The 15,726-nt window shown below is 33.9% G+C and overlaps 1 protein-coding gene across 7 annotated transcripts; it reads right to left on the bottom strand.

The window, feature by feature from the left end:
* Positions 1–450: 450 nt before the first annotated feature.
* Positions 451–13,557, bottom strand: LOC148230040 (endoribonuclease Dcr-1-like). Of its 7 annotated transcripts, none has more exons than XM_088198253.1 (34): positions 13,325–13,557; positions 13,024–13,256; positions 12,813–12,954; positions 12,616–12,741; positions 12,026–12,549; positions 11,813–11,950; positions 10,951–11,072; positions 9,946–10,886; positions 9,651–9,886; positions 8,751–8,874; positions 8,298–8,437; positions 8,092–8,233; positions 7,591–8,028; positions 7,302–7,521; positions 6,730–7,235; positions 6,488–6,666; positions 5,395–5,565; positions 5,116–5,330; positions 4,963–5,057; positions 4,745–4,898; positions 4,564–4,681; positions 4,402–4,493; positions 4,135–4,328; positions 3,383–4,069; positions 3,163–3,315; positions 2,933–3,079; positions 2,544–2,868; positions 2,056–2,480; positions 1,904–1,991; positions 1,693–1,836; positions 1,501–1,630; positions 1,334–1,424; positions 1,030–1,271; positions 451–961 (listed from the first exon to the last, which is right to left on the bottom strand). In XM_088198253.1, exons 2-34 carry the CDS (start codon positions 13,194–13,196, stop codon positions 793–795), a joined length of 7,791 nt encoding a protein of 2,596 aa, XP_088054379.1. In that variant the 5' UTR covers positions 13,197–13,256; positions 13,325–13,557; the 3' UTR covers positions 451–792. The 7 variants fall into 7 exon arrangements, with proteins under 7 accessions (XP_088054379.1, XP_088054381.1, XP_088054374.1 ...); XM_088198255.1 differs by having other exon boundaries at positions 13,508–13,557; XM_088198248.1 differs by having other exon boundaries at positions 7,591–8,233; positions 13,339–13,557.
* Between the last annotated feature and the right edge of the window lie 2,169 nt (positions 13,558–15,726).

Below are 15,726 nucleotides of genomic sequence, written 5' to 3'. Positions count from 1 at the left end.
TTTATATTCGCTGAATATTTTCTCTCATGTCTAATATTTTTTAAACGTTCAACAATAATTTGGAAACAAATTTTAACACAAACGGAGCAGTGAAAGCATTGCCTTCAAAAGCGCTTACTTTCTAGTCACCTAGAAAGTGAATACTTTTTAAGGCAATGTTCCGCTTCTTTTACTTATTGTATATTATATATAAAAAAAGACTTAAGAACTTATACCTGAAATACATCAATATATAGGTACATCTCAACTGTAATTTAGTTAAGATTTATTGTTGTATTATTTGGGGTCGATTTTTACTTTTTTTATAAATATATTCTTTCTTGATTTTTTCTAGTTATGCCCCTCAAGGAGAACGGGCCCCAGGAATTTGCACCTTCTCGACAGGCCTGAATGTATGATGACGCATCTCTTATGGCAGTGTAGATGCAGTAATTTAATAATAAACGGTGATTCTAAAATATTTTTTATTATCATTACAAAAATCCATGATAAGTTTGCACATGTAAAATTCCTCTAAAATTAAGTATTGAATTACAAACAATCATTTCATCATTCTTGTTGAATACCAACCAGTTTGTTTGCTCATTAAGACCCTGTCGCTATTACTAACAATATTAATTTTAAATATGAGTTTGATATTAAGATTAAAAGCTTCAATTATGACTAAATTTTGTATAAAAAAATACAAAAATACGAACAAATCACATTGACAAAAAATATTTAAAAGTTACTTAATGGCAGACATCGACTTAGAGATTAAAGATCATCATCATTGACTTTTAAATAATTAAATTATTTTTTGTGACGACGGCTCGAGGATGACCCCAGACGTCTTAACGCGCATTTAGCTGCTGTGCACTTGGCGATTCTGTAATTCCGTCCGACGCCTTTGAAGACTCCCACTCCTAAAACTTCCACAGTCACACGCACCCTTCTTCCATCGGCTAATTTCTCCGGTTTTCTATAACAAATATAGAATTAATCACATTATTATAGATCTACATATATATAATATAATTTATAACAAACCCAAATTTAGCAGTTTCTGGCTCCATTTCTAATAACTCTCTGACAGGACTCTTCGGAACCGATTCGCTAAAAGCGTCAATTTCTCGCTGCATCAAAGCATGGTAAACCTTCCAAACAACATCTAAAGACATGCTGGAATCTAAGAATATTGCTCCGGCGATCGATTCGAAGAGATCTCCCAAAGCCTTCGGCACTTCGACGTCTTCAACTTGCTCACATTCATCTTCTTGTATGAGGTAATGCTAAAAATATATTTATAAAACAGTATTTTTTATATACATACTATAAAATACTCAACACATACATCTTCACTGATTGAATGGCCGTTCTCTTCTTGAATCTTTACAAAACGGGCTAATACTTCATTGAGACCGGGTGATAAGTGTCTAAAGTACCTAAAAATTAATCGTACAAGCTATAAACATCTATTTTTAATAAAATAATGAATTATTATATATGTATAGTACGAACTTATGCATTCCATGACGAACAGCTAAAGAAGCAAATATAGTATTATTAACCAAAGCTGATCGAAGATCGGTAAGAGCGCCTGGGGAGTGTCTCCTTGGATCTTCATATAATTGACGCGTAATCAGATAATCTGTAATTAAATTATTTTTAACGATACTGATGATAATGTAAATAAATCAGATTAGATTATACCTAAAACAGCATCACCAAGAAATTCTAAGCGTTGATAGCAATCTGTTAAACGATTCGGAGTATATGACGCATGTGTCATAGCTTGAAGAAGATAACATCTATCGTTAAAACGGTAATTCAAAGTCTTCTCAAGGCCTTCATAACCTAAGATTTCATTAAATTTATTAATCATTCTGAAATTAATCAATCAATCAATTAATCAATAATATACCAGAAAGCATCTGCATCAATTCTCCTTCAGGATCAGGCACAAATCTCAACAGAGGAGATGGAGGAGGTTCTAAAACGCCATATCGTATCTAATAAAAAAAAAACATAATAAGTATCAAAATATATTTAAATCAATCATCTGATCTTATTTACCTGAACCCATTCGCCATTTTTGTTCTTCTCCGGCTTCAAACTTCCCGGAATCCGATTGTCCCAATTCCAGCTATCATCTTCATCGAAATCGCTGTTTTCTTCTTGATTGTCATAAGGATCTGATTCTAAATCAGATTTACTTTCTTTTGAATCGTCTTCTTCTATAATATCATTATCTTCAATCGGATCTATATCGATGGGTTCTTCCATTATTAAAGGTAGATCGAATCTTTGCATGGATTTTTTCGGGTTTAATTCAGATTCTTCCATAAATTTAACAAATGGATGATCTGCAGGAAGTACGATTTCTTCTTTTGGTAAAACTCTGATTCCTAACCAAGCCATGAAGAGTAAAGCGCCACGAGGACCGCATTCAATCAGATAGGCTCCGATCAAAGCCTCCACGCAATCAGCTACAGATTTATCTGAAAAATTAAGAAGTATTAAGAATCTCTTTTCAAGCAGTAGATTTATTCTTTTAACAATACCTGGTATACTATGCTGAGTTATAAGATTGTATGGCACAAAACATGGGTTCACCGCTAGCTCGGCATATTCTTCATCTTTCAAATCTTCAAATTGTTTTACCAAAATGTAATCACAAGTACAGAAATCAGGGTTAAGTGACTGATCGACTGTATCTTGTCTCTGATTTTTACCGTGAATCGGACAATCGTCGTCCAATGTAAAATCAAACTTATTCGGAACCGTGTGATGATTTGCTATCTTCTCTTTAACGATCTTTTCGACTTCTTCCTTGGACAATCCGTTAAGCGGTGGCATGTCAGCAATGTTCCATAACGTTGACGGAATCTAAAATCATATTTCGTATCGAAAATTAAATTATTCTACATATAATAAATTATTTATTACTTACGTGAGTGTCTATAAGAGCTCTTTCTAAATGAGGTGGAACTCGATGGCATGGGGGCAGCCAATTATCGTGAGGTTCAAACTTATAAGCCACCATTCTTGAACCTAAAGACTTTCGACGACCCAAACGATAGAGATTCAGATTCGATACCTATAAACATACATAAAAATGTAGTCAGGTTTCATAGCAACAGTAGGTCTGGTGTATGAAGACTATGTCTATAAATAAAATACCTGTTTGCTTCTCAAATGCGACAATTTCCCTTCGTGAATATTATGATATGTACAATATAAATATGTGGTGATGGCGTACTTCAAAAAGCTGTCTCCGATCGTCTCCAAACGCTCAAGATTAATTCCATCGTTTGCATTAGACATTGTCAATCCCTATAATAACACAAAGATATAATAAAAATTATAGCAAAATATTGAATAACCATCTTCGAAACATCACCTGCAATATGAGACTCGGGCTCGGTCCAGGATGATTCAGCAATTCCGGTTGATAATCAAAGCTGAATTTAAAGTCCGGTATCTTACACTCATGCACGATATCTCCAACTCGCTTGACACTGTTTTCAACTCTACTTGCCGCTCTATAACCGGCGAAATCAGATTCAAACTCTTCGGTTTCGTCGATATCCTTCATATTGAAAAAGTTGTATTTAATCCATTCCTCACGGGGGACAGAATTCTTGATGGCTCTTAAGATTTTGCGTTTGTTCTTTTCTAAATTATCCAGAGTGACAACACCGTTTTCTAACAGACCAGAATTAAACCAGTCGTCTTCACTAGAGGAGTTATCGTACGGAAACATTTGGTTGTAAAGACTCAACAACTCATTCTTGCTCCAAGCGACTTCACTTAATATAGGGAACGGATTCACATTGTCCTCTTCGACGAATAATTCAACTTCGTTATTCTTATCATCTAAGGAATCATCGAGAAAAACGGGCGTTTCGACATCGTTAGATATCATTTCTATAACATCAATATTCTCGTCTGAAGCACTAGGTTTCTTAGTTGTCGTTAAGGAATGAGGATTTAAAAATTCTAAGCTATGTTCAGGCTTCACAAGAATTCCGTTATTCTTCAAATTATGTTCGTTTGTGATTATACGCTTTTTAACTGCTTCTAAATGCTACAATTAACATTTAAAAAAATAATATATAAACATACACAAGTACAATTTATTTATATCCAAACCTTTAGAACTCCTTCGTCTTGATTATCGTCACTGTAAAAGTAATCTTTAAATATTTCATATGATTTTTCATCAGTTTCCTTCTCTAATTTTACATCCTCGACATCTTCTACTTCTTTCTTCTCTTCAACAACCTTTTCTGCAATATCAATAGCTTCTGCTTCATTTCCCGATTTGAACTCAATTCTGACACCATCTATCAAAACAATCATATTATTAAAACATACCTAGTATTAGTAAATTAAGTTATTTTTAAAAAGAATAAGTACCTTTTTCAGAAAAAGTATCTATCGCATTTATATGTATGTGATCGTCAACATCACTACTCGTATTACTCGAATTTTCTGAATCATCAAAATCACTACAAAAAAAAATATTATATATTAAATAATCATTACAGTGTAAAAAGCGATGTAGTTTTACAAAAATACCTTGAAGCATAAGAAATGACACTATCTGCCGATGAAAAACGGCGCTCTTGTGTCCCACGTCCGCCATATCTTCTAGGCGATGGTTCTTCATCAGCAGCAAGGTTCCAATCAGCTCCGCCTGAGACAAGATAAATTTTAATCAAAACATGTCTCTCAAACAGATGTTCAAATATAAAATTACCGCCAATTGATGTACAAATAGTAAGATTTGGAGGCAGCTTTGTATTTGCAGAGATTATGCTGTCGTCTTCATCAAAGAGCGGCTCGGGCTCCAGATTCACGTTAGCAGCCATTTCGTTACTCCACATCCCAACTTCAAATATATCCGTTCCCTCCTAAATCATTATAAAATATTAGAGCTATACCCTTATTATAAAATATGCAAACATTCAAACTTACCGATTCGGCGTCTTCTTTCTCTTTCAAAAGCTCATTAGCGGTCTTTTCTTCAGCACCTGTTTCGTCTTTAACCTCTACCAAAGGATTTTCTTCAACTAAAATACACAATCATGTTGAACAAAATATCTTAAAATATCAATAATCAAAATATACCTTTATTATCTTCGCCTGTCTTTTCTTCAGCAGTTTTTTTCTCTTCACTTTCACCTTTAATGGTTTTCAAATCTTCACAGGATAAGACTTCAGCTAAACTCCATCCGAAATCCAAAGCAGGCCATTCAAAATCAGGCCTCGGTGTCGGAGTTCCGAGTGCGACGCAAAGTGCGACGGACTTTCTAATCTCATCGGCCAACAATAGACTGTTTATTCTTTAAAATAAAAATATGTTATTATATATCAGAAAATAGTTGATTCATATTTTTCAGCAAATACCTGTACAAAACGCAGGGTAAAGCCACAGCGGCCCTCCATAGAGCGCCTCTGAACGGATGAGTGTAGCACAGCTCGGGCACTAATATTTGTTTCTGCTCTAAAGATTCTCGCTTTGCTTTCTTTGTTCTTTCAGAAGAAGTAGGTAAAGCGACTCCTTTGCGATTCACAAATCTAAAAGTTTTGTATGTACATAATAAAATTGTCTTCATTGAGAGATGTAGGAAGGACTCATTCATAGTCATTAAGGCTGACTACCCCAAAGCGTACCGATATGAATTTCTCCTTTGACCTAAATAATCGAAATAAGCCTACACATGATTCATTAGAGCTACTAGTTGGCAATCATATAAAAAAGCTTTTCATGAACACACCAGCAGCTTCAGACTACATACTCCTTAATCAGACACTATTGCTACTTAATCGAAACTCTGCTGTTCTATCGATTTATTTGGTAAGCATTAATTACTTTGTGAAATAATAAACACAGGGCCGGCCCGATAATATTCAGTGCCCCGGGCAAGAACTAAAATGCACCCCCCTCATTTTCATTGACACAAAATAATTTAAAAAAAACGATACAACAGTGGCGTAGCTAGGATATGTGCCGCCCGGGGCATTCCTTAAAATTGCCGCCCCCTCCATATATTTTTTTGCAGGGTCATAAAATCAGCATTTCTTAAAATATTTTTTTGATTATTGTTAAGCTCTTGCTATTCGTAGATTTACATACATTTTAGTTTATTCAGGGTTTAGAACCATACTAGATGATTCCATCGCGAATATGCCGCCCCCAAGCGAGTGCCGCCCGGGGCGGCCCGCCCCCTCCGCCCCCCCCCCCCCCCCCATAGCTACGCCACTGCGATACAAATCTCTCCTATTATTAAATTTTTATATAATTTTGAGAATTTCGCAATGAAATTAAAATGTTTTTAGAAATGAAATGCACTTCTATTTCAAGCGACTTTTATACTTCCCTGCTAGATTGTCGCTATCTACTATAAGAATCATATTATTTTTTTATAGCAATGACATACTACATAAAATACATCGCAATAACCTTTTTCAGATCTCATTTTTCGCACATATAAAATACCTGGGTGTCAAAAGATTCAATCTAGCAGATGTGTGATCGACGTCCAAGAGCGGCTGTGACGACTGAGTGATTTTAGCACCATATTTATGACGATAGTACTCCTCGAAGGTCGCATGTTGATTAGACGGAAACTCCGATAGAGGTGATAGTTTCCAACATATTTCAGCAACGTAGAAATACTACAATTATTAATCGAGACAATATTAATGAGCTCGGCATGTAAACAGATGACATCTACGTACCTGCGGTTGATCCTGATTTCGATACCACGGCATAACAACGGCATCTCTGAACTTTTCACTATCGAATACAAACGTATCCCTGGAAAGCAAAGCTTGACTCAAGTCAGAGACTTCCGCACTATTTCTGTTTACTGCTACTACTTCCTTAGAATTTGTTTCATCGACTATTTTAACATTGCTACTGCTGCAGTTTTCTTCTTGTACTGCCTGAGCAGTATTATCCGTTTGTTCAAGTTTGAGTTTTTCGTGATTAATTTGATTTTCATTATCTTGAACATTTTTTTCAATAATCGATTCTGATTCTTTCAGCTCTTCGGGATTGATATGTTTCATTTCTTTAACTGATTCCGATTCTTTCGGCTTTTCATGATCGATATGACTTTCGTTATTTTGACTAGAATTTTGAGCTATATTATTTTCTATCGATAATAAGCTTGCATGTTCGTATATGAGCTGTAAAAAGCTCCAATCTATGACCACCGATGTCTTACCATCAGCATCTGAAACTGATCGTCAAAATAATGAAACATGGATTCCGCCTAATATTAGATATTCAATATTTTTAGACTTACTTTTAGTTGTGGGAACGACGTAATAGGAATTACGACTTTGCACAGCCGCTTTGTCGAATAACATTAAGTGGTTGTGCACGCGTAAAACTTCAGCAAATGTATACTTCATGAAACAGTGTATAAGCTTCTCTCGTTGTCGCGATATAACGACACATCCGGGAAGCTTTTGAATAGCAACTCTCACTTCTCCGGATCGAGTAAATATAGGAAATACAGGAATCTACAAATATATTATTATATTGACGTATTGATGCTTCTCATCAACATAATTAAGTTTTAATCTCCATACCTTTTGTATTGGTTTCGATGTCAAGATTGCAAAACCTTCCGCATAAGTTTCCGGAGGATGCAATTTACGACCTCTCGTATTGTGTCTTTCAGGCAGAGGACATGCCAGCCAAGCGTTAATCTGATAAGCCAAACACGGTACTCCAACAACCGGACGGCAATCAGTCAAAGCTTTCGCCATCTTTTTATAATAATACTGCTTTCTCTTCGTAGTGCCAGGTCTCGGTTCAAACTGATCTGTATGACTATCTACAAGTGGATCACTCTTCGGGATATCAGATGCTAGAGGAAGACTTAACCAATCCGATTCCACAGCTTTAAAACCTTCTTTGCCAATCGGCAACAGATTATCGTCTAATTCTCCAGCGCAGTGAAGTGCTTTACAAGCTTGCAGCGCGGCTGCTCTTCGAGCTAATACTCTGCTCGGCATAGGATGACCCTACAACATTATATTAAATATTAAGTAATACAAAATACTTTATTTTAATTCAAAATTACTTACAATAATATGATGCTTTAACGGACAGTTGATTGGCAAACGAATTGTACAAATGTAAAGTGTATTGCCACAATAGTTGATGCGTTCCATTGTCCACAATGGTACAAGACGTGTGAACGTATCGGATGGTAATTTGGCACAATATCTGAAAACATCATTTTTTAATAAAGTAATAACTAAAATGTTTTGATAAACCGAGTGTATTATACCTATTTAGTAGAGCTACAGCACTTGATAGATTCACAGCCGCTTCGGAAGGTCTGTATGCCTCAATCAACGGACTAAATTTCGTTGCTTCGGCTTCTTCAGATGCCGGTGGTTCGCGCCAGCCACATTTTTTTACTAGCAACTAAAAATTAAGATAAGCCATGATTAAATACAATTATTTAAACACTGCGTTAATCTAAAAGGAGTTGTGAAGAAGTGCTATCAGACAATTTGGTGAGAATAATTTTCTGATATAATATTATTATAGTTTTAAAGACTTGGAAATGAGTGGATAAGTCAGTGTCGCTTTTTTTGAAAGCCGTTTTCATATAACAATTGTGGTTTATTAAATAAAGGATTATAAAACTATAACATGTGCTTCAAAAGGTACAGTTATCGTATATACAAAATCCAACAACCACATAAAATAAAAAAATATTAATACTAATACATACCCATTCTATATAAACATAGTGCGCTAGTGTAGTGATTAATGGCTCTGGTGGCGGTGGTGCCATTAAAATGTACAAGGACCTAGGCGCCCTAGCGCGAGCCCTACATCGAGCGTGAGAACGATACCTGCACACAAAAATAAACAAATTACAAAATGTATCAATTACACTGTACAAAATTTTAGCACTTTATAGCTACAAAGATAAGATAAATAGTTTTATAATCTCACTTTGTGGGATCTTATTACCCCAAAGAAGAAGTCACTTAACTCAACGATACAACAGATTATAATGAGCGTCAAAGAGTTGGAGAAGAATATATTTATATCTGATTGGGTAGTACCCAAAGTCAAATATTGTGGCGGAAGCGTTATAGTCTGGGGTTGCATGGCATTAGCAGGTGTAGGAAAGCTTTACACTTGCGAGGGTAGTATGAATAGTAACATTTATATTTCAATGTTGAAATTCACTTTATGCCATACTTTGTGAAAAAGCAGGGGTTGGTTTGCAGAAAAAAAAAGAGTTTGACATTTTTAGAATTGCCTGCATAGTTACCAGATCTAAATTTTATAGAGCATTTATAGGCAAAAATTAATGGAAAGCTTGCCCAACACAATTGCAAAAGAGAAAAATTGCAGATGGAATAGAGAAAATTGTCTCTGTCCACCTGCAAGTCATTAATTGACATTATGCCAAAATGGGTTGCAGCTGTAATTGAAGCTAAGGGTGGGTCTACTAAATATTAAAAATAAGCTTAAAATAAACACTAAACAACCTCGATCAGTTTTTTATTCATATTTTTACGATTTTGTCTATATTTGTATATAAATAGATGTATCTTACCTTTGTTGCAAAAATCTTGTACAGTGTTATTAAAAGCATCTATAACCGAACCATACATACCCGCTTGGTATATCCCATTTGATTACTAAATTGCACTTTGGCAAATCCAATCCCTCCTCTAAATACTCTGTACCCACTAACAAATTGCACTCGTGAACTCGGAACCTCTTCAACACTTCTTCTTGAAGCTTATGTTCCGATTCAGCTTCTCTAGTGTCTGTAAGTGGATCCGCTACTTTATCGACTGTATACTGCGCACAAATGAATTTTAGATTTTCGTCGTATCTGCAGAACTCCTGTAAGGATATAATTCAATTAAACATATTTCACAAATTTAGATCTCAAAATAACTTACGTTGATCATGGTAGCTAAAATTTTAGCAACCAACGGTTCATCGACGAATATCAAACCGCATAAAGCATCAGGATCTATATTGCTTCCATATCGGTGAAAATTGTACCCTTTTCCGCCTCTTCCGCGACCTCGTCCTCTATAGTTACCGTCGTTCCTTTTCATTGGAGAATCTTTTATAACGACTTTAATAGGGTCTGTTTTAATTTTTTTATCCGAATCCAAAGTCGAAGCACTATCACAATTCTTCTCAACATTGACTTTATGATATTTTAAATCGCTCCCATCGACATGTTCCACGGAGGACTGTAATTTATCCGACACTGAGGTACTTTGGTTAACTGAGATCTCTTTGCACTCTAAGCTATCCGATTCAGTCTTCTGAACCTTCTGATTATCTCTAATCTTATTACATTTATCACAAACCTTTTTCATACATTCGCAATGCTCTAAAATATTTTTTATATCATCGTTCTTAATTACTATCTCTTCGATTTTCGAATTACTAGATTCTATCTTATTATCCTTAACACTAGTTGTGAGAGTATCCTTGATTAGAGTTTCTGAGCAATCGTTACTTAAATTTAAATTACCACTATCTGCTTTGTGAGAATCGTTGGAAGCGTGTTTGGAATGTGTATTTTCCCTTTGGTGATCATCAACTTTACTCCCAGAGTACTTTGACGATTTGTTATCGACTTCCTTAGGCTTGAAAAGCTTCAAGATATCGAGCAACCTCAACACTTTCAAAGTGCTAAACGTCGAGATTTTATCTTTATCGGTGGTGTAATTTTCGAAGATCATTTCGGCGGCTGCTCTTATCTGAATGAATGCAGATGATACTAAGCATAGCAAAAGAAAATGGCGCTCATATGGTATTTTAATCTTCAATTTTTCGAGTTTTATCAGCAATATGAAAGCCGCTTTATCTGCAGCATATGCACCTATGAAAAAAAAAATAATGTTAAAGAATATAGATTAAAAAATAAATAAATGTTTAATAAATACCCATTTCATCTAGGACATATAAAAATAATTCCAACATCTGTCTCGGCTCTGTGCAAGGGTTCGGAATGGCTTTCAATTCTTCGTCATAGGTTTCACATCCATAAATTTCAGTTGGATCGTATCTGTATAACAATAAAGACATGTGATAGAAGCAATTGTGAAATGATTGATATAGTACATATTTACATAAAAAAATGAAAACGACTTAGAACTTTGGTTACGTTTTTATTGATATAATATAAATGAAAATACTGATTTTATTTTTTATATAATGAATTATGATACATAAAACTCATTTAATAAATTAAATCCGAAATTTTTATGAAAAATATGAGCTACAAAAATACGAATTTTTTTTATTGTAGTTGTAATAATAATGTATTATACTAATTATCCTTTTGCTAATATATATTGTTATTTCGCTTAAATTATACTCAATTACAAACTTTTGTTGCAAAGATTCGATAATCTGATTTATGACTAAAATTATTATAAAGTACATTTTTGTTACATTATGCGAGTCAAGAATATTCTTGTGAAACGAGATTATTTTCCAAAAGATGTTTCTTTGAGAATTTTATTTTTTTCATGAATAAAATATATTTAGATGACTTACTTTAGCATACTATAGTAAATTTATGTTAGTCAGTGCAAAAATATAGTTCAAAACGTGCGCATATTTTTTTTCTTTTGTAATTGGTCAGTCGCCTTGAGGGACAGTACCGATAAATGTAAATACACAGGTCTAACACAAAACTACAATTAAAAATGATTTTTGAGTGTTCTATCAAACTAAAACTATTGGTTTTGTCGACAAGTCTCATAAATAAAATCTATATCTATAGATAGTAATCTAACAAACCTGTGATCAGATAAAAATACCAATGCTCCAGCTATGACGCTCTTCATATACTTCTCCAAACGTACTCTATCCTCACAATGATCATCCTCCAGTATCGATTCACATTCTAATATGATTTCTTTGGGTTTACCAGTGATGCTGAAATAAAATTAAAGTCAGAATATACACAACATATATTAAAACATCATACGAGATATGATCATATACTACTACCGCTTCAAACCGACTATATCGGCAGCCAGGTCCGTTTTACAAGACAAAACCCTCTCCAAATGTTCGAGTCGATATTCGACCATATCGTAAATAGATCGTTCAGGGTTCTTCTTCTCGACGATGACTTCCTCACAAATCTCTTCAATGGCAACCTCTTCTGGTTCAGCTTCGGGCACCTCATCTATGACAATGTCTTCTAATGGTGTGTGCCAAAACCGAAAACTGTTCATTTCCATCGATTCCGGATCTTCATCGGAGTTACCAAATTGAGAGAAGCCTTTCAAGCACTCCAATTCAACATACGGCTCACTACTTTGCATTTCATCTTCGGAACTAAAAATAGCTGCGTGATTTGATGGCGGTTCTTTTCTGTACTCGTGGAGAAGTTCTTTAGCTTGCTTTACGGTTTTCTCAGGATTTTCATTATCATGTGGAGTGAATAATGGATATGTAAAAGCTAATATTTTCGGAGACATGGACGACAGCGAAAGGTTTGAATTTTCTTTTAAATAATATGACATGATCTGAAAATTAAATTTTAATTAAGTTTAACTCGATTATATTTACTACACAATAAACACAATACATACATTTTGAAGATGCGCATCTTTGACGATCATATGGCACTGTTCAATAACTAACAGATTGATATTTGATATTGAAATAATACTTTTAGTTAATACATTATCTAATACTTCTGAAGTACATACTATAATCTATAAAAAAAATATACATATATTAATATATGGATAAATTAAAATAATAGCACATTATACAATAATAATACCTCGTAAATGTTAAGCTTTATATCAGATAAATCACAATTTAACAAACCGATTGTTTGTAAATCGGTCAGATGGCAAAGTTGCACAGCCAGTGCCTTTACTTGATATAATGGCACCAATATGACAGTTTTCTTCGTCGACGGACTACATAATCGTCATAAATTATTTTATCAATTAAAATTTGTATATATATTTATAAAAAAATAAACAAACCTGCGGATTTGATACGCTAGTTCTTGTATCAATTTCAATGTAACAAAAAAACCGGTCGTCACTGGAGGGCATGTTAACAGGTTATGTTTCAAAGCTTCCTCGATGAGTTCCAATTGAAATTCACGAGCCGTGAATCGCAAAGAACTGACTCCCTCTGACCAATGATGCGCCATGGTCGTGGGTTTCTCCTTTCAGTTACATCGTGAATATCATTTGTTGAAATTGAAAGAGGTCTGTAAACAAAAATATATATATTTAAATCCACATCCAAATTAATCTCCCTAAAAAATATTTTTGTTACAATATTATCTGTACAAAAACATGCCGATACATTATAGACACAATGTGTTAACCTACAAATGAATGAATGGCACAAAACATTCACTCTTAACAGATGGTATAATAGGTAGTAATAATGTTTATGTTTATATTATATCGCAATAAACGTTTGTGCAACAATGATTGCAAAAACATATATACCCACCGTACAAAAGAACATGACATTTCTTAAAGAGCAGGTACTTTATTGCCAGTGCAATAAATTATTTCTAAATGCCGTTTATAAATAAAATACATTATTTATAAATAGAGATGTGCTGGCGGTAAGAACTCCAGCTTATTGCCCGGAAAAAGACGGGTTTTTTGGGTGAGAATAAATAGTGATTTGAAAATCGATAAAATTCGGAGATAATTGTCAAGAGACACACAAACGAGACACACAAACGCATTTTCTACTCAGACACGATGACATTTCTCAAACGTTCGCAATAAAGTACAATATATTTTTTTTAATTTATTGTGTTTTATAAATGTAAATATAATTTTGATAAAATATATATCCATAAAAATTAAAGCTAAATTGCTTAAAATAAAACATACGTCTATTAATTTATAAGCTTAGCAATCCGACCATTATATCACTTTATTCATTTGCCACACAGCTCTGTGACACGCAACATGACCAGATGTCTTCCTTTATCCTCTTCGAACAAAAAATGAATATGCTCTTTTTATTTTTTGTGTTCTCCTTTGATATTTTCAAAATCTGATCATCTTAGTATTAAGATTTTATATTTTATTATATACGTAGATTTCAAATAAATGCTTTTAGGCTAAATACGTCGAATTTACGCTTTCTGATGCTTGCTAAACTAAATAATTATTTTTATTGACTCTATAACCCAAGATGGTTATTTGTCTTATCTTTTGGTTTCGTAATCCGTAATTTATTATTTATTATTTGGATGGACAAATTATTAGCTTGTCATATTATGGCCAACGACACCTGGTGGTGTTCTCGAGAGGTCACCTTTCCAAGTATCGATCGGGCCCAATGCTGTTTAACTTCGGTAATCGAACGGAAACCGATGCATTCAGCATGGTGTCGTTGGCTGAAGTAGATTGTTAACTATCTGTAATATTTTTATTATTATTTCTGAGCCTCTATAAAACAAAAACACATTTTTACCTATAAATACCCAAATTTCTTAAAATTCTTTGTTTTTCCCGACCCATTCAAAATTCCCAATTCTGCCCATGACTATTTATAAATAAAATAATAATTTTTATAAATAAATATTGCTTATAAAAAATAATTATTTTTTAAGGTACGGATTCAATGGGAAAAATTAAAACGTATAATACTTTTATTAAATTATATATTTCTCTATATTTTTCTCCGCGTGTTAATCATTTTCTTTTATATCCGATTCGATAAATAAGAAATATTAAAACGTTTTTAATGTCGCGTTTAAATTTGTTTTGTAAAAAAAAAATTCATCCTAAAACTTGCTCCAGGAAACAAAATAGATTATGAAGAATACGGTGGATAAGAAAAGAATTCCCATAGAAAGTCCTTTGATTTTTTCTAACGTCTTATTGTATATGTGGGAGCCCATTTATTTATATTTATTTAGGTTTTATTATGGCCAAAACTTGGTAGCATTAACATGACGTAGACATATTTTATTGGCGACTTTGGCGACCTCGCACGGCCACTGCATGTCTCGTGCGCCGTTCATCAACCATGATGTAATCTAACGTGTAACTTCATATATCTCAATAAAATATTACTGCAGCGGCTTAATCTGCGTCTTGATTACTACCCGTTACCATCCGTCGCCAAGCATATATTAACTTGTAATTTAGGGATACATACTGTCTTGGTGTGAAATTATTTTACTTTACAGTGACATTAATTGGAAAGAGAGGCAGGAGGGGGCATTTGTTTTCCCTTGAATTTGGCCAGAAAATGCATTTGAAAATAATCAGAAAATCGAAATAATAACACATTGAATAGAAAATACTCATACAATTTTTTGCAATACATACGTACAAAACAGGTGGGTGTAGGATATCCTAACTTTGGCTCGCTCACACATAAAGTAACGGGTATCCAAATAACGCGTACCCAATTTACCGTGTTATTGGGGGGTATACTATAAATATAAAAATTATCGCGTTAAAATCTTAATTTCGCGAATTTTATTTGGTAAAATAAAGGTCGTCCTAAAAAACTGTGAATAGACAAAAAATACCTTAGCATTAAATAACTAAAAAATCTGATGACAACTATAAACTAAAATTACTAACATCGTTTGCATATCTCACATTACGCAAACGTTCGCACACGTGAATTGTTCACACGCTAGAAATCAACATCTAGTTCAACTGAACTAGGGCCACGCAAACATAGCCTTCTTC

This window comes from Plectrocnemia conspersa, unplaced genomic scaffold, assembly GCF_051122295.1.
Source record: "Plectrocnemia conspersa isolate PC_06_02 unplaced genomic scaffold, ASM5112229v1 ptg000011l, whole genome shotgun sequence".
NCBI classification, from domain to species: domain Eukaryota; kingdom Metazoa; phylum Arthropoda; class Insecta; order Trichoptera; family Polycentropodidae; genus Plectrocnemia; species Plectrocnemia conspersa.
Note: the sequence above shows the minus strand (reverse complement) of the source record. Positions and strands in the feature narration are given on the sequence as shown.

Bases quoted from the DNA above. Each gene is read 5' to 3' on its own strand.
- LOC148230040 (XM_088198253.1), bottom strand. From the start codon at position 13,196: ATGGCGCATCATTGGTCAGAGGGAGTCAGTTCTTTGCGATTCACGGCT. The intron at 9,887-9,945 runs GTAAGTTATTTT...ATATCCTTACAG, and splicing joins TTTTAGCTACCATGATCAAC to GAGTTCTGCAGATACGACGA. The intron at 5,331-5,394 runs GTATTTGCTGAA...TTTATTTTAAAG, and splicing joins TTACCCTGCGTTTTGTACAG to AATAAACAGTCTATTGTTGG.